Source organism: Pseudochaenichthys georgianus, chromosome 4 (assembly GCF_902827115.2).
Source record: "Pseudochaenichthys georgianus chromosome 4, fPseGeo1.2, whole genome shotgun sequence".
In the NCBI taxonomy this organism is placed as follows: Eukaryota; Metazoa; Chordata; class Actinopteri; order Perciformes; family Channichthyidae; genus Pseudochaenichthys; species Pseudochaenichthys georgianus.
Window position 1 is genome coordinate 533,265 of NC_047506.1, and position 24,414 is coordinate 557,678.

Here is a 24,414-nt window from a genome sequence, read left to right on the forward strand (position 1 = left end):
TATGAGAACAATGGGGTTTTTAATATCATTTTTCGATGTGTTTGTGTTGGTCATAAAGCTGGTCATTTAAAGGTGGGGGAGGTAAGTTTGAGAAACCGGCTCGAGATCGCTAGAATTTGAAAATACACAACCGGAGAAAATCTGCCACTTCCTCACAGAGCCCCTCCTCCAACACACACGAACGCGCACATGACCAATGAGGGCACGAGATAAGTTCGTGCCCCGATGGAAGGCTGACAGGCAGGTAGGCCGTCCAATCGATTGGTTGTACTTTTTACAGTATTACGGCTTCTACAGATGACATTTTTTAATGGATTTTTTGTCAAAGCACTTCAGATATTCATTGCTATCGGGATGTTAAGAGCATTCCATGGAATATAACAAAAAGTGTATCTCGAGCCGGTTTCTGAAACGTACCTACCCCACCTTTAAGGCCATTTTACTCAAAATTAACTGAACAACTGTCTATTAACAGCCAACTTTACTCCTTGCTGTTTTGTTCCAACACTGACAAAAACAAACCTGTTTCTCTTTTAATTCTCCACCTTTTCAATTCCAATTTTTGTATTTATCGGCATGACCATTTTGACACACATTATTACCAAAGTATTGTACGAAAAATCAATTTACACACAGCATGGAAGTAAAACACAAATGATCATCCATTCAACTAAAAGTCCAAACTAGAATCAAACAATTACAAAATAATATACAAATAAATATGAATATACAATCCTTCATTTGTTTCTCTTAATATTGTTTGTCACGGTAAATTGTTATCTCCCTACATTTGGAATATATGGTTGCGTTTTTATGCATTTGAACAAAAGCAGAATTATATTTGTATTCGGGATTGTTGGAAACGTTATTTCGATGTCTCTGTCCGTACAAACAAACACACACATTGACATTAAAGTTGACTTTGACTTCTTTACAAGTATACAATGTACTTTTTTAAAACCCCTCATCCCCGCCCATTTCTCTCCCCGTGACAAAGGCAGAAATGAAACTAATGAAAGACTATTGTGCAGGATATAACACACCTTTGTTCCTCTCGTGCTCCTCAGAGGAAGCTGCTGGCCATCTACCTCCACAACGATGACAGCGTCCTCAGCAACGTCTTCTGCTCTCAGATGATGTGCGCCGACTCCATCGTCGCCTACCTGAGCCAGAACTTCATCACATGGGCCTGGGACGTCACTAAAGAAGCTAACAAAGCCAGGTACCACACTTCGATGACTTTATTTACGTATTGTATTCACGCGACTTGCTGGTCATAGGGCTGCGGTATTTATCAGTTAAAGCTGAACATCTTTGTATTTCTCTCCCTTATCTGTGAGTATCTCGCTGAAATTACTACATTTTTGCCGTTGTGGTTTGAATGAGACCACCTAAAAAACATTATTTTGTTTACTTAATTTGTGATATAGAACATAACTGATGGAAGTAAAATTTTGACTGAAATAAATATACTCTTTTCATTTTTTCAAGGAAGGGTTTAACACTAGTAAAGTCGTCTAATTTATATCTGCTTAGATACCTCAGGTTGCAATAACACGTGGTTCATTTTATAAAGTTTTAATTAGACTACTAAAAGGACATGGATGAGTCTATTCAATTGCAGTAGACCACATGTGTCAAACTCGGGGCCCGGGGGCCAAATCCGGCCCGTGGTGGATTTAATTTCGGCCCGCAGGATAATTTCTAATCGCTATTAGATCTGGCCCGCCGGTATATTGCACGCACGCCTTCACTCCATCCTGAGGGTCTCCTCCGCTCAGAGCCTGAGCCCAAACATTGATGACCTTGCACCCTGATGAGATGCCAAGTATCTGAGCTAGCATCTCAGAGCAGCACACTGAGTTCAATGGATGCTTCCTTCTGCACTTTCTCTCACGACAACAGGGCATGTTTGGTTTCTCTCTGAGGGGAATAGTTTTGTTGAAGCTGTTGTTGGCCTGTGGAGAAATGTACTCATAAGAAGTGACTCTGGAGAAGCTGCAGATAGAGCCATGAGAAATGAATGCAGCTGATTATTTAATGTTGCTTTTATAGGCAGTAGTTTAAGCTTTGTTAGTTCCAGGTTTAATATGTGCAATAAGTTCATTTCAATAAGTTCTGCAATAAACATTGAACCAGTCCGGCCCTCCACTAGCACCCATTTTTTAATTTTGCCCCACTGTGTGTTTGAGTTTGATCCCCATCTAATTTATAGTTGCTTAGATACCTCAGGTTGCAATAACACATGGTTCATTTTCTAAAGTTTTAATTATAAAGAAAACAGTTCTGATAATAGATTACATTACATGTCACTTGTTAGACGCTTATCCAAAGCGACTTACATGCATTCAGTCCTGTGGACAATCCCCACAGGAGCACTTTGAGGTGAAGTGTCTCGCCCAGGGACACAACGACATGCTGACTGCAGTGGGACTCGAACTTGCTGTCCCCTGATTAAAAGTTCAGCGCACTACACCACTGAGCCACAGCCTCCCCTAGATGACCAAAACTATAACACCAAGGCTATTTAAAGAAAGGTCACTGCCTTTTAATGATTTATTTCCTTGGACCTCTCCTAGATCCTGGCTCCTATAACAATCATACCGTTTAGTATTTCATTTAGCCAGCTGTGAAGTCAAAGCGGAGCAATAACCGAGCCACTAAGCCCCGACTGCAAGCTCATGTTTTATGTATGTGTGACTTTCTGTGTGCCGGAGTGGACTGTTTGCACACGGACATGTATCTACTAAAAAGCATATTGAATGTATTTCAGTCGGAGAGCGGCTTGGTAGTGTGCAGACCGTCAGAATAAGAAATGTGCGACTCTCTCATTCCAGTATCAGTGTTCGGCTTCCACCAGAGGAGCTTCATGTGAATAAGTGGAATCTACAGTTATGTGTACACGATGAGCTTTTAGAAAATGATCTAAAATGTTGGACGAAACCCCGTTTGACACATGAACAGCGTTTTCAAATCTACTCGACTTAGTGTGGCCGTGTCCTTAATTGCTGGCATTCAACTCCCGCCGCATTGCTCACACCCCGCATCTCTGTCTTCTCTTTCTCTCCTCCACTTCATTCTCTTTTTGAAGCTCCGAGGTTGCATGCTAACAAAAGGCGTTGTGTTTGCATGGCGAGGCCCCTGATTGGGCAATCTCGACTAAGCTGTCTGAATGGAGGGTCAGTGGGAGACGAGGACTCCCTCCGAGTCCCAACGTCTCTATCTCTGTGTGTCGGTGCAGCTCCAGCAGCCGGCGATGCTAACTGTGCCACACCTGGTTATCACACACCTCCTGCTTATCAAACACTACTTTATTAAAACACAAACAATAGACTCAAAGAAAAACAACACAGAAGTCAATAAGCAGTGAATAAAATAGCAATGAATATAATTCTGTTAAAAGCTTATTAAAAATTAGTGTACTCCTAAAACCATTCCCTTCTCTCATTATAAGATATATATTTAATACATTTGTTTACAGTCTACATCATTGTTAATATATTACCATTTGTAGTATTTTATTTTGTTCGACTGTAAAGTATTTCATTTGAACTTTTTATTAACATTTCGTTTTCATTTTTACACAAACGTATAACCCCTAAAGAACACACATTAAAACATTAATCAATACAACAAAGTTAATAAAAAAGGATCCATAAATAAATAACATGTTTTCTATTCTAATTGTTTACAGTGTTGTCGCACCCTTGTGTACCACCGCCATTTGCATTTCTTTGTATACCTGAAGTATTACATACAGTATGGTGTTCTGTTGGACAATATTGCAAACTAAGCGGTGGCTGTTGTGCATATGACAATAAAAGCATTTGCCTCTTGAATATTTGCACCTGGATAAAACCTTCTGTAAAAACAAGAGATTTGTAAATATAGGAGAACTAACTTGTGGGTTTGCTCATTACCCTTGTGCCTGGGTTCTCCCACCGCCTCTCCCTCTGCTCGGAGCCTCCGGAGTTAAGCCTGCCCTCTGGTAGCAGCCATTTAAGAAAGACTCGCACCCTGACCTCAGCCCTCCATTATTTCTTTTAAGGAAATTCCCTCCTTCCCTCCTTTTCTCTCACATTGGCCTCCTTTGCTTTTTGCCCCAGCTGAGCCTTTTTATTGCACATTAAAAGGCAGGCAACATCTGGAGCTTTTCATCACACACAGCTAGTCGCAGCTTTGCCGCTAACGCGCACTCACACACACACACACACACACACACACACACACACACACACACACACACACACGCACACACACACTGCCTCTCTGCATTCTCACGCTCTCCGGTTGATCCAAAGTGACTGGTGATTGGCATCAATCTCACAGGCTGTTAGAAAGGTATCGTGTGTGTGTGTGTGTGTGTGTGTGTGTGTGTGTGTGTGTGTGTGTGTGTGTGTGTGTGTGTGTGTGTGTGTGTGTGTGTGTGTGTGTGTGTGTGTGTGTGGTGTGTGTGTGTGTGTGTGTGTGTGTGTGTGTGTGTGTGTGTGTGTGTGTGTGTGTGTGTGTGTGTGTGTGTGTGTGTGTGTGTGTGTGTGTGTGTGTGTGTGTGTGTGTGTGTGTGTGTGTGTGTGTGTGTGTGTGTGTGTGTGTGTGTGTGTGTGTGTGTGTGTGTGTGTGTTTAACCTGCTGATACTGGAATGTGCCTGTTGCTTCGCTCTCTGTATTCTCACAGGCCTGCACTTAAATGATTAATTATGCATTAATGCGGCTCTGCTGATTGGACGACAGTAATAGTCACCCACGGGAAATGAATGTATATTATACTGGCGTTGTACTGTCATTGTGACATGGCAAATATTGTAGCTATAAGTAGGACAACACTCTGATAGTAAATGATTCTATCAGTGTAGGTATTGCTAACTTGAATATTTATTTGTGTGGTTTACGTTTAACGCAGTGGTTTTTAAACTCTGGGGCGCGACCCCTGGTGGGTCGCGGAGGTACTGCAGGGGGGTCGCAGGAAGATTTTTTTTATTTTATTATTTTCTCCTTTTAGCTTTGTGAAGCACCTTGAGATTACGTTGTTTTTAAAGTGTGCTATATAAATCAAATGTATTATTATTATTCAACTGTAAACAAACACTGCTCGAAAATATCTCATTGGTCAGAGAGCTGTGGGCATAACGCTGCCTTATGCAACATCCTACTTGTGTGAGATAGGCTTTTTCTGCTGTTGCTGCCATCAAAACGAAATACAGATCAAAGCTGAACATTGAGAATGAACCGAGGGGCAGTCTCAAAACAGCAGCCCCGCTTTGAGAAGATCTGCGAGGGAAAGCAAGCACACAAGTCATGGATAAGTTAGCGTGGAATAGGAATGGTAAAGTGATGTGATCGTTTGCAACCTGCAGTAGAAAAAGTAGTTAATTAATATATTTTCCTTCAAGAAATTTGAATTTAAAAATCTACTACTCAGGGAAGAAGGCCAACTAGTTTCAATTAGGCCAAATTAATTCACAGTATCTATTACAAGCACTTTTGTTCATATGTAATCCATAATAAAATATAAAATTATAGTTGTATCTTTATCTTCTTATTATTAGCAGTGAAAATGTATTGTTTTTACAACAATATACAATTAATCCTACCTATAGATGGGAACCGGGTTGGGGGGGCCCCGAAAATATTTCCAATACCCAAGAGTTTGGGAACCACTGGTTTAACGGATTTTGACAACCATCTTCACAAGATGGCCCTGAAAACATACAGAAACAACTGTAAATACAGAGTAGATAAATAAAAATCTATTAGCCTCTTGCCCACACCTCCCCCCTTACACCTCTTGCCGTTGCACAAATTATTTTATCACAGTTATTTTAGTTAATCTATTGACACACATTTTAAAATAAAACGTCATTAAAGGTGGGGTAAGTAAGTTTGAGGAACCGGCCCGAGATACACTTTTTGTTATATTCCATGGAATGCTCTTAACATCCCGATAGCAATGAATATCTGAAGTGCTTTGACAAAAAATCCATAAAAAAATGTCATCTGTTGAAGCCGTAATACTGTAAAAAGTACATCCAATCCGTTTAGCCGGCCCGGCTAAACAGATTGGATGGCCTACCTGCCTGTCAGCCTTCCATCGGGGCACAAATTTATCTCGTGCCCTCATTGGTCATGTGCGCGTTCGTGTGTGTTGGGGGAGGGGCTCTGTGAGGAAGTGGCAGATTTTCTCCGGTTGTGTATTTTCAAATTCTAGCGATCTCGAGCCGGTTTCTCAAACTTACCTACCCCACCTTTAAGTTGGCAATGGACCGTCTCCTCACAAGTTTTCCAAATATACGGTATTTTTACAAAAAGGAAATAACCAGGTCGGATCTTTTGGTAACCTCAAATGTTTCTCCTTTTCATTGTTTACAGATGCAATTGACATCTCTGAAATGAACACATTATGAATTAATCCATTAATGAATAAATACAGAATGTGGGGAATTCAAATTCGTGATTTTTGGCTGCTTTTAAGCCAGTTAGAAGCGGCCTTTTCTGATGGTTTAATAGATTAAGAAAAAAATAATCATTCAGCATTACAACGTTAGTTTGCATTACAAAACTTTAACATATTTTATTCCAAGCTAGTATTTCCGTACAAGCACCCCAAAAAAAAGCATATTGGCATCACCGACCGTTAGCAAGAACATTGGCTATTCTTCCTGACACACACACACACACACACACACACACACAGTCAAACATACATAAAACAAAACAGCTGATCACCTCATGTTAATACCTATCCAGTACGAACCATCGTTAACCCAGACAATGAAGTACAGTTATAACGACTCTCCTTTCTATCGCATGTCATGTTTATTAAGCACGTTGAGCAAACTGCGTGACAAACCGTTCCCATAATACTTTCTGTCACAACGTCTAAGTTACATTCCTGGCGACATTTCCCGAAGCAAAGGTGGATCTCTTCCTGACGGGGAATCAGCTCAGTGTTGTCTCTGTAATTCGTGCTTGTGTCAAGTCCATTTGTGAAACTTTGAGAGAAGCCTAGCGAGGTCAAAGCCGTTGTAGATCGGCGCCTCACTGAGAAGCACAGGTGTTCGTGTTGTTCCTAATGACCTTTGACGTTTAAGGGTGTTTTTTAACCGCTAAGAGCAACATGCAAACCTGTTCCGCACACTTGACTTCGCCTCTTGGCATCCTCCAACCCGAAGACATAACCGACTGAGGCGTAGAACAAAATGTCATTTTCAAATCAAAACATGTCCGTGTTCGCTCTGAAACAAAGTGTGTATGACACAGTGAGCAGTCGGAGCATCCGGTTCCCACTCCCGTACAGGTGGCTGCCAGAAATGTCCCCTGCAGTGCTACTGTGCTCATCAGCTGCTCGGTGGAGCGGGTGTCAGGCCGTCCACTCGCATCGACAGCCATTACCTTGATGTGCAGAAATGTGGGCTGACGGTGCAGGGAAACATTAACTGTTTTAGATGTCTGGGACACGGAGATAGGTGACCAATTAGAAGCTGTCGATCACATTAAGCACCGACGCGGAGACTTCAGACTCACTTCTCCACGCAGGTGTTTCCTCCACATTTACTTACCCCTGAAGGACTTTTCAAGGTCTGCTGTAGGACTCGGCTACATTCCTTACCGTGTTATGTTATGGCTGGATGGGACTGAGCTGAACTGTTCACCTCAGTTCCTGCAGCAGCTTGACTTCCTGCGGCCCTCGGAGCTGTGTCCATACTTGTTCTAAATGTGGATTTCAGCATTTCTGTCATTCTTAGAAACATTCGATTTAGGTTATGTTTGAAGGTTTAATTTAAATCTGTATTGTCACATTATACATGGCAATAAGATGCTGGTTACAAGAACATTACATCATGTAACAAAAGCCAGCAAGGAAATACAAATAAAATAAAAGGCTAGGGATATGTCTTCATGTTATTATATTCTTGAAGATACTTGTATCTATTGTTCCAGTCGAATGTCTTTGTTTTGAGTCTTGCATCGAGTCCATTTTCCCCACTTTCTGTTTCTTGCGATCTCAACGTATAAGTCGGCTTCCCTGTGTTGGACTGACTTCCTTAGTTCTGAGATAGAAACCAAAGCAGGTTGTCTTGTGTTTGATGGGAGATTTAAGATTGGGTTTCCCTTCAAGTTAGTGTCCATTGTTCCCTGGCCTCTCATTACAGGTTAGAGTTTCCCTCCTGGCTATTGTCACGGTCCGCCTGGAGGTCGAGGACTGAACAGAAGCTAATGTCGGGACAAAATGATCACTAGGATTTAGGGTTCCCCGTCTTTCTTTATTTCAAGACGTGGGTCACTCAAAGTTCAATGTTTTAAGTGTTTATGACTCATAATCCTAAAACAACCTAGTTGTAATTCTGCTTTGAGCTCAAGGCTTTTAAGGTTTCGCAATTTGGGAAGAAAAAACGTATCGCAATTATTTTTGACTCGTATTGCAATTGCGACCATTCTTATTATCAATGAAAGTATATTAGATAGGGTGTCATTTTAAGAGGCTCTGTATCAAACAAATATGTTTTCTTAAGTTTGTGCAAAATGATTTGTAGGCCAGGATATCTCTTAACCTCTTCAATGCCTTTAACACACATTCTACATCTTGCAAGTTGAATATTGCACTAGTTCATATCACTTTAACTAGTGTCTCTACTTTAAAGAGTCCTCTCCTGCTGATGTTCAGGTGTATATCAGTATGTAGTGTCTCTACTTTAAAGAGTCCTCTCCTGCTGATGTTCAGGTGTATATCAGTATGTAGTGTCTCTACTTTAAAGAGTCCTCTCCTGCTGATGTTCAGGTGTATATCAGTATGTAGTGTCTCTACTTTAAAGAGTCCTCTCCTGCTGATGTTCAGGTGTATATCAGTATGTGGTGTCTCTACTTTAAAGAGTCCTCTCCTGCTGATGTTCAGGTGTATATCAGTATGTAGTGTCTCTACTTTAAAGAGTCCTCTCCTGCTGATGTTCAGGTGTATATCAGTATGTAGTGTCTCTACTTTAAAGAGTCCTCTCCTGCTGCAGCATCTCTTTTCACCCTCTGTCTGAAACCAGAGCCCAGTCTGCTCTGATTGGTTAGCTGGCCGGCTCTGTTGTGATTGGTCAACCGCTTACAGATGTCCCACCCCTTATGCTATCACGTACAATGTGTTGGAGCGCTAGCCAATAGAAACGCTAGAGTTAAATAATGATGTCACTATGTTATGGAAGTAAACTAAGGAGTCCAATGGAGGCGCTTCAACTTCCCACTGGAGGGGATTTTAGCCTTTGCAGACCATTTACTTGCACACAAACCTATCACACACTACAGGGAAGGTAAAACCCCAAACAGCGTCATATGGCCCCTTTTTAAAAAGCACCACAATGAGTTCCTGTACTTTATTTCACAGTTTGAGAAGTCTGCAAGTCGCCCCCTCAGCTTCTTGTTTTAATGAGTTACTCCCCTTCTCAGACAGCATCTTCTCCTCCTGACCCGCCGTCCCTCCATCCATTCCATCACTTCTCTTTTTTACCAGCCAGTTATTAAAGTAGATCTTATTAAAAGCGGGAGAAGAAGCTAATCTATATTTGCATTCAGTCTATAGCAATTCATTAATATTATGACATTTACAGGGAGCTTGGCGGGGCCCCGGCTGCCCGCTACCCTTTTCCCTCTCTGAAATGTTAATTTAAAAAAGTTCTGTCTTTGTAATGGAATAAGAAATCCTCTCTTGCCCTATCAAATCTGCGCGTCTGGTGAGGAATACTAATTCATCAGCGCTTCCAATCGAGAAAGCATGTCAGTCTGATGGAATAAGAAAATGCAGAATTGGTTTTAAAGTCCTTAATGCCACGAGTTGTGTGTATTTCTCTTTTAATCTGCTGTGTGTGTGTGATATTGTGTGTGTGTGATATTGTGTGTGTGTGTGTGTGTGTGTGTGTGTGTGTGTGGTGTGTGGTGTGTGTGTGTGTGTGTGTGTGTGTGTGTGTGTGTGTGTGTGTGTGTGTGTGTGTGTGTGTGGTGTGTGTGTGTGTGTGTGTGTGTGTGTGTGTGTGTGTGTGTGTGTGTGTGTGTGTGTGTGTGTGTGTGTGTGTGTGTGTGTGTGTGTGTGTGTGTGTGTGTGTGTGTGTGTATTTTAAATAACAGCTTCTGAAGTATGTGTTAAATCAAAGATCAATAATCAAGTGAATTAAATAGGGTACAAAGATGTATTTTAATTGTTAATTTCTTTGTGTTTCAGACTACTCACCATGTGTACGAGGCACTTTGGCAGCGTGGTCACACAGACTATACGCACATACAAGACAGACCAGTTCCCCCTGCTGCTTATAGTCATGGGAAAACGCACATCGAATGAAGTTCTAAATGTTATTCAAGGTAATTATGACTTTATTATCCAATCCAACTTTATTTATATAGCACTTTAAAAACCTTCAGACCAAAGTGCTGTACAGAGAGATAAGCTCACACAACATAATATAAATACATTTAAAATACAAGATACAAACACACCAGAATAAACGTAATAATTAAAAGATATGTCGTGTTAACCGTAGCATGTATATACGTGTCTGTAGTTAATGTAAAAACACAAAGGAGGACATCACACCTTGTTTTGTCTCCAGGTAATACGACGGTGGACGAGCTGATGATGAGGTTAATGGGAGCGATGGAGATCTTTACAGCACAACAACTAGAGGACATCAAAGACGAGGTGAGCGTTGAGTTCAAAAGAAACGCAAACGTCGAGCTGTGACTCTTAAACATGTAGAAAGTGCTTTGGTTTATTACTTAAATCAACTTTCTATGACGTGTGGAATGGGCCTTGTTCTGTTTTAAATGAAAGAATCGGCTGTTGATTTGAATGGCTCTGGTGTCCTTGGGTGTCATGAAAGGCGCCTTAAAATAAATGTATTATTTCAGATTCCATTTAATAGCTAGACAAAGTATAGAGTGCCGCAGTGACGCGTCCTAAAACCCGGAAGTAAGTTAGCATTTGACCACTTCCGGTTCCCTCGTCTCAGAGCCAATGGGATCTCTCCGTAGGGTTTAGGAAACTAGCTGGAACTAAGGTCTGTGGTTGAGACGGATTGAAGAGACGGATCACGTTTTGTTCTACGACATTAAATCCATCAGCAGAAAAACGATGGTTGTTACCAAGCGGCTGAATAGGACTACAGAAGTCGTGGAGGTCGTTGTACGTCATTACGCCGAACACGTGAACACTCCTCTGAGTTAGTTTCTGTTCTGCTTGAAAGCAAGTCCCTGCCTCCTGCAAAGTGTTCAAACAGACGCTTCAACTCGTTCCATTTACAATCTATGTTTGAATATGGATTTGAAGTCGGCGTGACGTTGAAGCAGCGACCCTGCTGTCGTTCGTTGATAGCATAACGTTAGCATTTAGCTTCTGGCGACTAGATTTATGATTATAAAAGTAGGGTCGACGTGTGGAGATTATCCGGCTGAACAAAACGTGAATCCTATGGAGAACTTGCATTGCGTTTTTGTCGAAGGAACCGGAAGGAGTTTACTTCCGGGTTTCAGGACGCGTCACTGCGGCCCTCCATAGAGATCTGGTTCTCAAAGCTTATAGTACAGTGTACAAATGCAAAAGTGTTCTCAAATAATGTTTAAAAGTATTCAAATCAAATGTATTTATAGTTTGAAAAGTGAAAATACTCATTCTGCACAACAGCCCATTTCACATAACACAACATATATTATGAGCTTCTCTTTTGCACACTGCACTGCCAGGTAGCATGTGGGTTTCCCCGAGGGATCAGTAAAGTGTTGTCATAACTTTAAGTAATACTGTGTACATTATTTGTGACTATATGTTGTATGTATCGATCTAAATCTGGATCTCAAAAGTCACTACATTTTTCACATAACTGCAGTGGAGTAGAAAGATCAATCTTTGCCTCTGAATTTTATTGGAGGAAATGGAATTTACCTCAAGAAGAAAAGTACCTCAAATTTGAATAGTCCTTGTGCAAACTCTTCACCACTCTTCCATTCATCATTCGAATTGTGTTTATCTTAGTATCCTCGGTTTGGACTTTAAGGACAGTATTTTAGGGTTCATGCACCGACTGTCCACTACTGTCTCCAGGAATATAACAATCCGTCTTTATCTTTGTTTATTTAGCCCTTGACTTTGGCCACATTCAAGGATCCTTAAGAGACAGTTGAGCCAGTGTTTAACATCCTTTTTTTAACGATAAAGTGTAGCATGCTGGGACATATCAGACAACCGCGTTTAACTGTGGCATTCTCGTAATGACGGGCAGTGAATAGCTCACCATCTCTCCTCCTTCCTCTTCAGTTGTACGTTGTTGTGCTCCTGCAGTCTTTGTGGAACTGTGCTGCAGTGTGTCCGTCGACCGCCTCTTTAACTCCAACACAAACACACTCCAAACGGTGAAGCGAGGGGACGGCGGTGGGAGGGTGTTCATGTTACAGACGGGAATCTGGGACAGTATGACGGGAGTAAGACTTTCACCTAACCCTCTCATTCACGGTGTGTGTACTCAGTGGCATCAAACGACAGAGTGAAGGACACACTGTGTGTTTCTGTCCAGACAGGTTAGAGGAATCCACACAAACTCTCCTTTTCTCTTTGTTTAGTATTACTAATGGTCAGGTTTAGGAATTAGCAACAATACAGAACATACAGTCTCTCTTTAGACTAATAAGTGTTTTCAAATATTGGAAACTATTTCAATGAAGCCCATGTCTATAAAAGCAATATGAAAGAAAAATCCACACTGTTCAAAATAAAATAGTCCCTCCGTTGCCTTCTGCACAAAACATAGTGCGCGGTGGTTGCTATGCAACAACGATAACAGCTAGCGAACATATTAGACAGAGAGCGTTGATCGATTATTTGGCTATTTATTTACCGTACTTTTCGGACTATAAGCCGCGACTTTTTCCCCCATTTTCTTTGTACAGCTAACGGCCACTAGGGAACCTCCTACATCTATGGATTTTACAGGTAAAATTAACCACCTTTAACTCTATGGGCTCTAGGACCGGTCCGCGCCCGCCACCTTTAAGCGGCGGGCTCCAGCAGGAAAAGCTGGAGGCCGGAAAAGAGTGAGACAGGTAGCGCGCCAAAGTAAAAGTGGAACCGAGAGACAGAACGAGAGCAAGACAGACAGACAATTTAGCTGCTGCGGCTTATATGCAGGTGCGCTTTATAGTCCGAAAAGTACGGTAGTTGTTATAAACCCAAGTTGCAATACATTATAACATGTTATTAAAACAGTGATTATAACAAGTATAATACCTCTAAATGGTCATAGTTTAAGTAAAGTGAATAAATATGATCAAATCAGTGCAATAACGACAGACGAGACGTTGTAAAATGAACTGAAGATGTGCAGGTAATCGTATAGTTAAGATATATTCGTGACCATTTATATAACCCCATTCTTCTGCGTACACATCACGCATGTTTTGGTATGTGTGTGTCAGCTGTGGATATGTCTCTAATGTTCTCACACATTGTTGTGCCTTTTTATTGTGAACTACAGTATCAATAGATGACAGGTGTCACGGCATATTAAGAGTTTAACAGTTGAAACAGTCAGTCAACCAAAATGATTCTCCAACAATGTTAATGTGACAGCATTTCAGTTATGGGAACCACAGATGTCGCACACACACACACACACACACACACACACACACACACACTGAGGGTCAGACTTCTTCAGGTGAGTATTGAGTGACAGCTTTGTGTTGTTATTTTTGCTACAAGGCTTCATTTTCTATAGGATTCGTCACACTTCATAATAATTATCAACGACAACTGGTATTCAGAGAATGTTCATGAGTCAGATCAAACCGTGAATCATGACGTGCGTTCAGTAGGTTCACACGTAAGGTGGGGTTGCTTCATATTGGTTCCAATGGAATACGAAAGTGCACAACGTATCTCGTCACCTTACTTTGATAAATATGAGCATTTATTTCTATAATGCTCGGTTTTTCAGTTTGCATGCAAGCTTAAGTTCTCAAAAGATCAATGTTTTCGGAAACAAAAGCTGCCTTTGCAGAAACTAAAAGGCTGAACCTGAACATCAGCAGGAGAGGACTCTTTAAAGTAGAGACACTACATACTGATATACACCTGAACATCAGCAGGAGAGGACTCTTTAAAGTAGAGACACTACATACTGATATACACCTGAACATCAGCAGGAGAGGACTCTTTAAAGTAGAGACACTACGTACTGATATACACCTGAACATCAGCAGGAGAGGACTCTTTAAAGTAGAGACACTACATACTGATATACACCTGAACATCAGCAGGAGAGGACTCTTTAAAGTAGAGACACTACATACTGATATACACCTGAACATCAGCAGGAGAGGACTCTTTAAAGTAGAGACACTACATACTGATATACACCTGAACATCAGCAGGAGAGGACTCTTTAAAGTAGAGACACTACATACTGATATACACCTGAACATCATCAGGAGAGGACTCTTTAAAGTAGAGACACTACATACTGATATACACCTGAACATCAGCAGGAGAGGACTCTTTAAAGTAGAGACACTACATGCTGATATACACCTGAACATCAGCAGGAGAGGACTCTTTAAAGTAGAGACACTACATGCTGATATACACCTGAACATCAGCAGGAGAGGACTCTTTAAAGTAGAGACACTACATACTGATATACACCTGAACATCAGCAGGAGAGGACTCTTTAAAGTAGAGACACTACATACTGATATACACCTGACCATCAGCAGGAGAGGACTCTTTAAAGTAGAGACACTACATGCTGATATACACCTGAACATCAGCAGGAGAGGACTCTTTAAAGTAGAGACACTACATGCTGATATACACCTGAACATCAGCAGGAGAGGACTCTTTAAAGTAGAGACACTACATGCTGATATACACCTGAACATCAGCAGGAGAGGACTCTTTAAAGTAGAGACACTACATGCTGATATACACCTGCACATCAGCAGGAGAGGACTCTTTAAAGTAGAGACACTACATGCTGATATACACCTGAACATCAGCAGGAGAGGACTCTTTAAAGTAGAGACACTACATGCTGATATACACCTGAACATCAGCAGGAGAGGACTCTTTAAAGTAGAGACACTACCTGCTGATATACACCTGAACATCAGCAGGAGAGGACTCTTTAAAGTAGAGAACACTACATGCTGATATACACCTGAACATCAGCAGGAGAGGACTCTTTAAAGTAGAGACACTACATGCTGATATACACCTGAACATCAGCAGGAGAGGACTCTTTAAAGTAGAGACACTACATGCTGATATACACCTGAACATCAGCAGGAGAGGACTCTTTAAAGTAGAGACACTACATGCTGATATACACCTGAACATCAGCAGGAGAGGACTCTTTAAAGTAGAGACACTACATGCTGATATACACCTGAACATCAGCAGGAGATGACTCTTTAAAGTAGAGACACTACATGCTGATATACACCTGAACATCAGCAGGAGAGGACTCTTTAAAGTAGAGACACTACATGCTGATATACACCTGAACATCAGCAGGAGAGGACTCTTTAAAGTAGAGACACTACATGCTGATATACACCTGAACATCAGCAGGAGAGGACTCTTTAAAGTAGAGACACTACATGCTGATATACACCTGAACATCAGCTGGAGAGGACTCTTTAAAGTAGAGACACTACATACTGATATACACCTGAACATCAGCTGGAGAGGACTCTTTAAAGTAGAGACACTACATACTGATATACACCTGAACATCTGCAGGAGAGGACTCTTTAAAGTAGAGACACTACATACTGATATACACCTGAACATCAGCAGGAGAGGACTCTTTAAAGTAGAGACACTACATGCTGATATACACCTGAACATCTGCAGGAGAGGACTCTTTAAAGTAGAGACACTACATACTGATATACACCTGAACATCCTTCTTCGTTGGCTAACTGCAACACTAAATGGTTTTGTTTTTAAATGATTTATTTTCCTACCAGCTCATTTGGTTTTGTCTTCTTCGTGGCATTTGCCCAAAGCAGTCATCACTTCTTTCATGATCATTGCAACAACTTGCTCGGTGTCCGTCAGACGAAAGGAAACCAGGTGAATCATTGCATTGGAGTTCAGTAAAGCTGTTGTGAGAGTTATTAATTACCCAGGCGTGGTCTGCCAGAAGGAAATAGCTTGTGCAAATGTCAACGTGGAGATTAAGTGATGCGGGCGAGCGTAATGTATCGTGTGATTAATCATGATTAGTTCCAATAACCACAGGACTTTAGTATATCCTGTATCTGACAGGACGTATCCTACTCAGAGGTGAAGTCAACCTCGACACTTCTCCCGTCTTCCCTCTAGCTGCTCTCAGGCTCTGGATAATTTCCCTACAGCTCCTTTCACTCGTTCTCCTTCTTTTCACCTCATCCTTTGAAAAGACGAACTCAGACACGAACACAGACACCCGCCCAACCCACACATTCCTCTTTGACAGTGACTTTTGTGTCTGTCTGGAAAAGGAGCAGCTGGACGGCCACATTGTGTCTTTAAAGCAGCCTGCTCACTGGCCGCTCGTCCCTCTGGTCGTCTGTGTTTTAGCTCAGAAGTTCCTAACCGACGAGTCACTGCAGATTCTGCGGTATGCGTCTGTCAACGGCTTTTCTCAGCTCCGGTCATTTCACATGACGAGCAGCCAGAACTAACAAGTGATCAGGGTCAAGGACACCAAACATGCATATCTTTTGACGGCATTAAATGTCCACATAAAGGACTGGAGAGGAGAGGAGAGGAATTCTGGACTGTTACCTAATACTTTGATTTGTTTCAAGCAGATCAAGACTTGGACATAACAGCACAATACATGAAACCAATATAAGCACAGGTACAATTTACAATGCATATAAAGAAGGTCAGACAGAAAATAAAACATTGTTAAGATACTAGACGTTTATTGCAGTGGTGCAGTGGGTTGTGCGTTGGTGTTGGGGTCAGGTTCAAACCCCACTGCAGTCAGCATGTCGTTGTGTACCTGGACACTTCACCCCAAATTGCTCCTGTGGGGATTGCCCACAGCGTTGAGTATGTAAGTCGCTTTGGATAAAAGCATCTAACAAGTGTCATGTATTTATTTATTTACCGTACTTTCCGGACTATAAAGCGCACCTGCATATAAGCAGCAGCAGCTAAATTGTCCGTCTGTCTTGCTCTCGTTCTGTCTCTCGGTTCCACTTTGACTTTGGCGCGCTACCTGTCTCACTCTTTTCCGGCCTCCAGCTTTTCCTGCTGGAGCCCGCCGGTTAGAGGTGGCGGGCGCGGACCGGTCATAGAGCCCATAGCGTTAAAGGTGGTTAATTTTACCTGTAAAATCCATAGATGTAGGAGGTTCCCTAGTGGCCGTTGGCTGTACAAAAAAAATGGGGGGAAAGTCGCGGCTTATAGTCCGAAAAGTACGGTATTTTATTTTATTTATTTTATTTATTTTATTTATTTTATTTATTTTATTTATTTTATTTATTTTATTTATTTTATTTATTTTATTTAATTTATTTTATTTATTTGGCAGGGACATTGCACATTAATGAACACTTAAAATATGAAATATGCCAAGTGTAAATATGCCGGATTTAGCTTTGAGCTACTTTCCATCCCTCACATAAAACATTTAAGAACATTAAAATTACAAACATTGCAATACAAATATATAAAATGCAAGAAAGTGCCACAGTAAGAGTACCCAAGTATTTAGGACATACAACATACAAAATAGCAGCATCGATACACAAAGTGCAAGAGAAGATACCCCTATATTATACAAAATGATACGATAATACTTACGGCGCTGCTGTGATGCAAGAAGAATGTCAGACTTGACCTGACAATGAAGTTTGATTGTATCGTATATTATAACAATCCTATTTTTCCACCTTCTCCTTTTTGAGAGTAAAAGTTATTTTCTCAATTGAGTAGATGGAATTTATGATATTAATAAGAGGAGCAATAGATGAAGAGATACTCCGGAGCCAGCATTTTATAAAAGTTGTTTTCAACATACGTAATTAAATATGTGACTGCTTGCATGTCTTCTGACCACTAACTATTATGTTTTTATTTCAACAAGGATATATACAAATACATTAGTCTCAGAAAAGAGAAGATTTGCCAGATTATAGCTAATCGCTCATTTCCATCTGCAGTCCTGAGGCAGGTGCGTAACAATCAACAAGCACTAAAAACATTGCATAATCTCTATCACACAGACAATTATAAAACATGATGTAAGTACAGGTCAATAAGATAATACATAGTACAGTTAAAATATAATATTACAATCAGGGTTCTTACGGTCATTAGAAACCTGGAAAAGTCATGGAAATTCAAAATGCTAATTCCAGGCCCTGGAGAAGTTCTATGAAACAATATATTTCCTAAAGTTTTGGAAAAGTCGTGGAAATGAAACCAAAGTTGCATCAAATATAATTTATATTTTATTTAATCGCCGAAACAGTAATACTATAATGATAATAAATACTGTATCGTAATGAAACGTAAAATGGCATTTAACTGACGAGGTGTTTTGCTGGTGAGAGATTTTAGTTGCTTCAGCGCGTAGAAGCTAGTAAGCCAACTATTTGATTTGTTGCAGACCTTATTTTCCAGCTTACCATGTTAAAATAAAAATGTTTCAGTGGTACCGCGGAGAAAGAGTAATGTTTTTGGTCATGGAGAAGTCATTGGTGAAAAAGTGTATGAACCCTGTGCAATGCAGTTGAAATGGAAAAACTCGAATACTTTAAGAATCAGCCGACTTGATGAGTAGCCAAGATAAAGACGTGTTTATGTTCTCCTTCGTTGACAAAGTCTTTAAATCATTGTGTCTGAGCACAGCTATGCGAGATGGACGGGAGGCGTGTGGCGCAGTGGATAGAGCCTTGGTGTTGGGATCAGGTTCAAACCCCGTTGCAGTCAGCATGTCGTTCAGACACTTCACCCCAAACTGCTCCTGTGGGGATTGTCCACAGTATTGAACATGTAATGTCATGTGATGTCATGTATGCCCTCTCCTGTGCATTAGGGCATTGAAGGCAGATGGTGCATTTGAAAACACTTTATACAAAAAGAGTATCAAACGTAAACTACTTGTTTGCGTGACTCAGCGCCGGTCTATTGAAGGTGGCCACTTTTGATGCTTTTGTCCCCTCTCCTCCATTCCCTTTACAGTTTCCTTTCAGTGTTCACCTATTATGCGGGCCCAAAGCACAAATGTATCCTTTGCATTTCTCTTGATTGAATGCAACAATACACACTGTCCTTTTTGCCGCACAGTAGCCCTCTGATCGTCACAATAAGCCCATATCCGGGCTGGCACACAGCATGGGCCTTCAGAGCACGGGAGGCTAATGGCGGAGCGCTGCGAACACAATGGACAGTCCCAGTCTTTATAAAACACTTTGTAGCCACAGCAGGTAGAAAGAGAAGGGCCGCCTGTCCCCTTCCCTCTGTACAAACAGGAAGGAGAAAGGGACGGTGAAACTGAGATGAGAGGAAACATAAAGGAGGCTCTGGGTTTGGTAAAGGACGGTCACAATGAAGCCCCTCTGGTGCCACTCTTTCATACCTGGTGTTTGTACGCGACCACACTTGACATGCTGCATTTCCCTCTCCGGCTCCCACACCCGTCGCCTCGGCCTCAGATGTTTTGTGTTCCTTTTTATTGTGTTGTTAGTTAATGGGCCCCACTTTCTTTGTTTCTTTGTTTCTCCCCCTCTGCACCCAGGACGAACGAGAGATAAGGGAGACGGTGAAGAGGGAACAGGACGAGGCCTACCGCGTGTCTTTAGAAGCTGACCGTAAAAAGGTATCGTTGTCAAATAAATCTGAATGTCTGACTTGTATCACTGCACTCTGAGAAAGTTGTGGTATTCTAGGCAGTAGATGTACACCATGTGGTTTAAGCAAAACATGTCTCTGTATGTGTCGCATTAATCGCTTGTATTAGATTTAAATAGACGAGACTCTAATAAACTAGGTTTTCCGGATCTCTTGTTAAATGTCAGTAACAAATATTGAGAGGAAACTCGCCTACTTAAATCACTGCACTTTGAGTAAGTTGTGGTATTCTAGGCAGTAGACGTACACCATGTACAGGTTTAACCAAAACATCGCCTTATATGTGTCAAATTAATCGCTTGTGTTAGATTTAAATAGATGAGACTCTAATAAACTAGGTTTCCTGGATCTCTAGTTAAATGTCAGTAACAAATATTGAGAGGAAACTTGTCTACTTAAATCACTGCACTTTGAGTAAGCTGTGGTATTCTAGACCAGGGGTTCCCCGGGTGGGGGTCGCGAGATGATTACAAAATACATTTTTTTATCAATTTCTTCTATCAATCTCTTTTTATTTTTAATATTAACGTGTGCATAGACATTTTTCAGGGGCGGACTGGCCATCTGTATAATTTCCCCGCAGCGAGGCTCCCCCCGTTGACAATCCACTGCAGTGTTTCTCAAACTTTTTCATACCAAGGACACTTAACCAATAATAAAAAACGTGTATGCAGCAGCCTCTGAGCGTCAACAGACTTCATGCAATGCTTCATCGGATGCATATATTAGATAATAATCTCTATCTCATTTAATGGCGCGTTTCCACTGCAGGCCTCGCTCGGTTTGGTTAGGCCTTATTAGGCCCGGCTCACTTTAACGCTGCGCTTCCATTACAGTTTAGGAACTGGGGCAGTTACTATAGTAACGCAGTGTAGGCGGAGCCGTGACGTCATCTTCAATGAGAGCCCCAGAAAAACAACACAGCCGTTAGCTGTTAGCACTCAGAGCTCACAGCTCCTCATATCTGATCAGAAACTAGACACAAGTTAAACCAGTACAAACCACAGACTGCCTGTGTCATGGAGGATACAGTCGCTGGTTTATTTATGTCTGTAGGCCGTTGTTGTGTGTGTGGACGGTCGGAGCATATATAACGTTAGCTTGGCCGATCTCCATTCAGAAAACACGCATTTTAAAGGTGTTTCTCTGCCATCTGTCTGCAGACTCGTCAAAGCATTAATTCATGGTTCTTACTAACCGGTATCAGTGTGTTGTTACTTCGGCATCATTTAGAAACGTGTATTACAATTAAATCACGGTCACACATGTTCATCTTGTTGTAGTCGTAGCCCCCTTGCCAGCGATTCTCTCTCTAGTTTAGCATACTCAGCCCGACTCAGCCCGGTTGTTCCTGGCCCTAGAACCACGATTTAGTCGGGCCAGAAAAAAGGTGAAAAAGTCGCCCCGGGCCAAAACTAGGCCAAGTGGAAACGCAACCAAACACGGGCCCCGCGCGGCTCGGCACGCTTAAAGCGAGCTACCCGCTGCAGTGGAAACGCGCCATAAATCTACTTCCAGCATGGACAGATGTTCATGAAAGACATCCATTGTTTGTTTTATACGCTTCTTGAAATCCTAAAAAACACATTGTTTTTCTAGAACAGATTACAAATCGCCTGAAAATGGTACAAACAAGTGGCAACATGTGTGACGAAGGTGTTGCACTGGGCTATATCATGCAATCGAAAGTGAAATGTAAGCTCGCTCCATTGCGGAGATATTCCCGCGAGAGTGCGGAAAACTTTAATTAATGAATTTGACAGTGTCTGGCGCTGTTATTTTGGGGTCGCGTGCTGAAAGGTTTGGGAACCCCTGTTCTCGACGGTGCTTATTAACAAATAAGCATAAGCACAAACTTTTCCGATGATTTAAACTTATTTTTCTCAACAGTAATCACCTCCACTGTCTTGTTGTCCAATTGTAACTAGTTTGTTTTCCTAATAAAGCCATACATAAATGAGTCAATAGACAATAATAGTTTGTCAACGGTCTTGATTATCGTTGAACTTCTTCAAGTAAAGAATATTCCAACTTTTCAAAAGGGAGGATTTGATTTGTGTCACGGTATTTGTATTGGATTGAAATACTTGAGTATCTTTACAGCGAAGTTACTTGACCCTCATCATAACAAAATAGAAACGTACTCAAATAAGACGTCATAGCCAGTGGGAAACATAGTAACAGCCTTCCAGATTGCATGTCACATCATCGTCTTGATTCTGCCGTTGCATCCTTTTTTTAATTCACATAAATGTCTTTCTTTTTCAGAGAGAGGCCCAAGAGAAAGAAGAGGCGGAGCAGAATCGCCTGGAGCGGAAAAGAAAGGAACAGGAGGACGAGAAGGAGGTGAGAAACACACACACACACACACTCAATTAATATGCCAGCTTCATCAGTGCATTGTGCCGTCATGTTTGATCTGTGTTGCTCTCACTTCTCAACAATGACTCAATTAGATTGTGGTTTTGGTGACGCGAGCGTATTTCAGAATAATAATATATCCTAATTACGGCGAGGCTCTGCTCACGTCACCTCACATGCACACAGTTATTGTTCTGCGTGACTGCTTCGCATTGGTACAGCACAACCGCCTCATATTGAAACCCGAGTGAACAAAAGACTCAGGCTTGAGTAGAAACACACACAAAACCTAAGCAAACACACATATTCACTTGAACACAATTATTGTATGTGCAGAGCGGGCAGACACGCACACTGTCACGCATGCAGGGGAAACAATAATTGTCTGTGAGGATGGCACCATGTAGTAATACAGTCTGTAGTCATACAGTTGAGTCGCGCTAATTGCTGTTTGCTCACCAGAAGAGCCCTGAGGCCCGGAGAGGTATTGGGTGACCCGGCTCGCTCAGGTGATTTGTCACTTTAGTTAAACAGAAAACAACAAAAGAGCCTCGGGTAGGACGTCTTAATTATATCACTGTAGTACACCAACTGAACTGTGTGTATTTTAAACGACAATAGCCACTATGGCCTTCTGTTTCCAACTTAGGTCAATTGTTTCTCTGCCGTTCCCATGGAGTCCCCTGAGCTAACAAACTAGCGTTGCGCTACAGTGGAGATGTTCATAAATCTGTAGGACAACAACAGCTGCTGGAGGACAATGGCAACTTGAGTTTCTTAAACAGGACTTACAATGAATTTAAAGTGGGCAGTGGGCATGTTGTTGTGTGGTCGTCTTGTGTTGATGAAACACTGCTAGACGACACTTTAAGATTTTTAAGAATGAACAGGTTTTCAACTTTTTGTTTTTGGCTGATTTCCGATATTTTTACGAATGTAAGAAGAAATACAAATGTGCTTTTGCTTGTAGCAGCTTGAGTCCGACATTCTTCTTCAACAATATATAAAGTAAGATAGATGTGTATTTAATAGAAAACTAAAATGTGTCTTTATTTACATATTCAAGTAAGTTATTATTGGATTTGAGCATTTACATTTCCGACAATGCTTTTTATCTGAACAGTTCAATTGATTATTTTTCTGACTTACTATGTTGTCACTTACTAAAATTATCAATAAAGATCAATAGATCTGAATAGTTGCAATGATTAGTTTTACTAAATCAGGGGGTCCGCGGGGTATTAAAACGTTTTAAAAGTTGATACATCAATTTAGCGAAAATTAAGGCTATTAAAAAGTATGAAAGTGCATTTTCCAAGGTGTTACATTTTGTAGGTTGTTTTCAATAAGTATCTAAATGGTCCAAAGAGGTTGTATTCTACAGTCTGCCTGAATGTAGTCATTGCGTAGGTCTGTAGTGTGATTCTGTGTAGTTTATTGATGGCATCCCGTTGGGTTTGACGTCATCTGAACAGGACGTCGCGCGCTCACTGCTTGATAGCGCGCGGAGGTCCGTTTACGCCGGTTGTTAAACAACATCATTATGGGGAAATGCAAGTCTGCGTCCAAATGGTTGGGAGATAAGGAGGAAGGACAATCAATATATATATATATATATATATATATATATATATAGTCAATGTGAGGTATAGTGTGTCGCCAAGGTAACCGGTTAAAACTCAAAGTGGCGATGAGGTCTTAAAATGTTTGGAAAGGGTCTTAAAACAGTGATGCAAATTAGTCGCTTTCCGGCGCCTCGCGCTTTTTTAACGCTGATTTGGGTGACTTGTGTAATTCGTGGAGAACCGAAGAGTTTTCGTTTTGGGGGGGGTCCGTCCGTCCGACTGACGGACAACTTCTCACTTCAAAAAAGAAGAAGAAATCTAGATCGCAAAATAATTAAACAAGCCAGTGCCTGTTTTTCCTGGACAAGGACAGGTTCCTTGAACACAACACGAGCGTAACGTGTCTTCAAGTGGTTATGTCTCGTCTGAATTTGGAGTGGAGACTAGAGTGCTGACAGAGAGCACCGGAACGCCGCTCCAGCTCTTCAAATATTGCAGTACCCATAAGGAGCCGTACACATGCCGCAGTGTTTGCGTGGCTGTGTCTTTAGTTGTAAGCACAGTGGCGATCTGTTGTTATTAGCATCTGGTTAGCTAGCTATGCTAACGAATTTA

General features: G+C 41.4%; 1 protein-coding gene across 1 annotated transcript in view; it reads left to right on the forward strand.

The window, feature by feature from the left end:
- Window positions 1-24,414, forward strand: part of faf1 (Fas (TNFRSF6) associated factor 1) — a 78,441-nt gene that overhangs the window by 34,536 nt on the left and 19,491 nt on the right. The window contains exons 7-11 of the mRNA XM_034081207.2: window positions 1,068-1,222; window positions 10,196-10,332; window positions 10,581-10,669; window positions 19,761-19,841; window positions 22,142-22,219. Of these exons, the coding sequence (XP_033937098.1) occupies window positions 1,068-1,222; window positions 10,196-10,332; window positions 10,581-10,669; window positions 19,761-19,841; window positions 22,142-22,219 (540 nt within the window). The remainder of the gene's footprint in view (window positions 1-1,067; window positions 1,223-10,195; window positions 10,333-10,580; window positions 10,670-19,760; window positions 19,842-22,141; window positions 22,220-24,414) is intronic.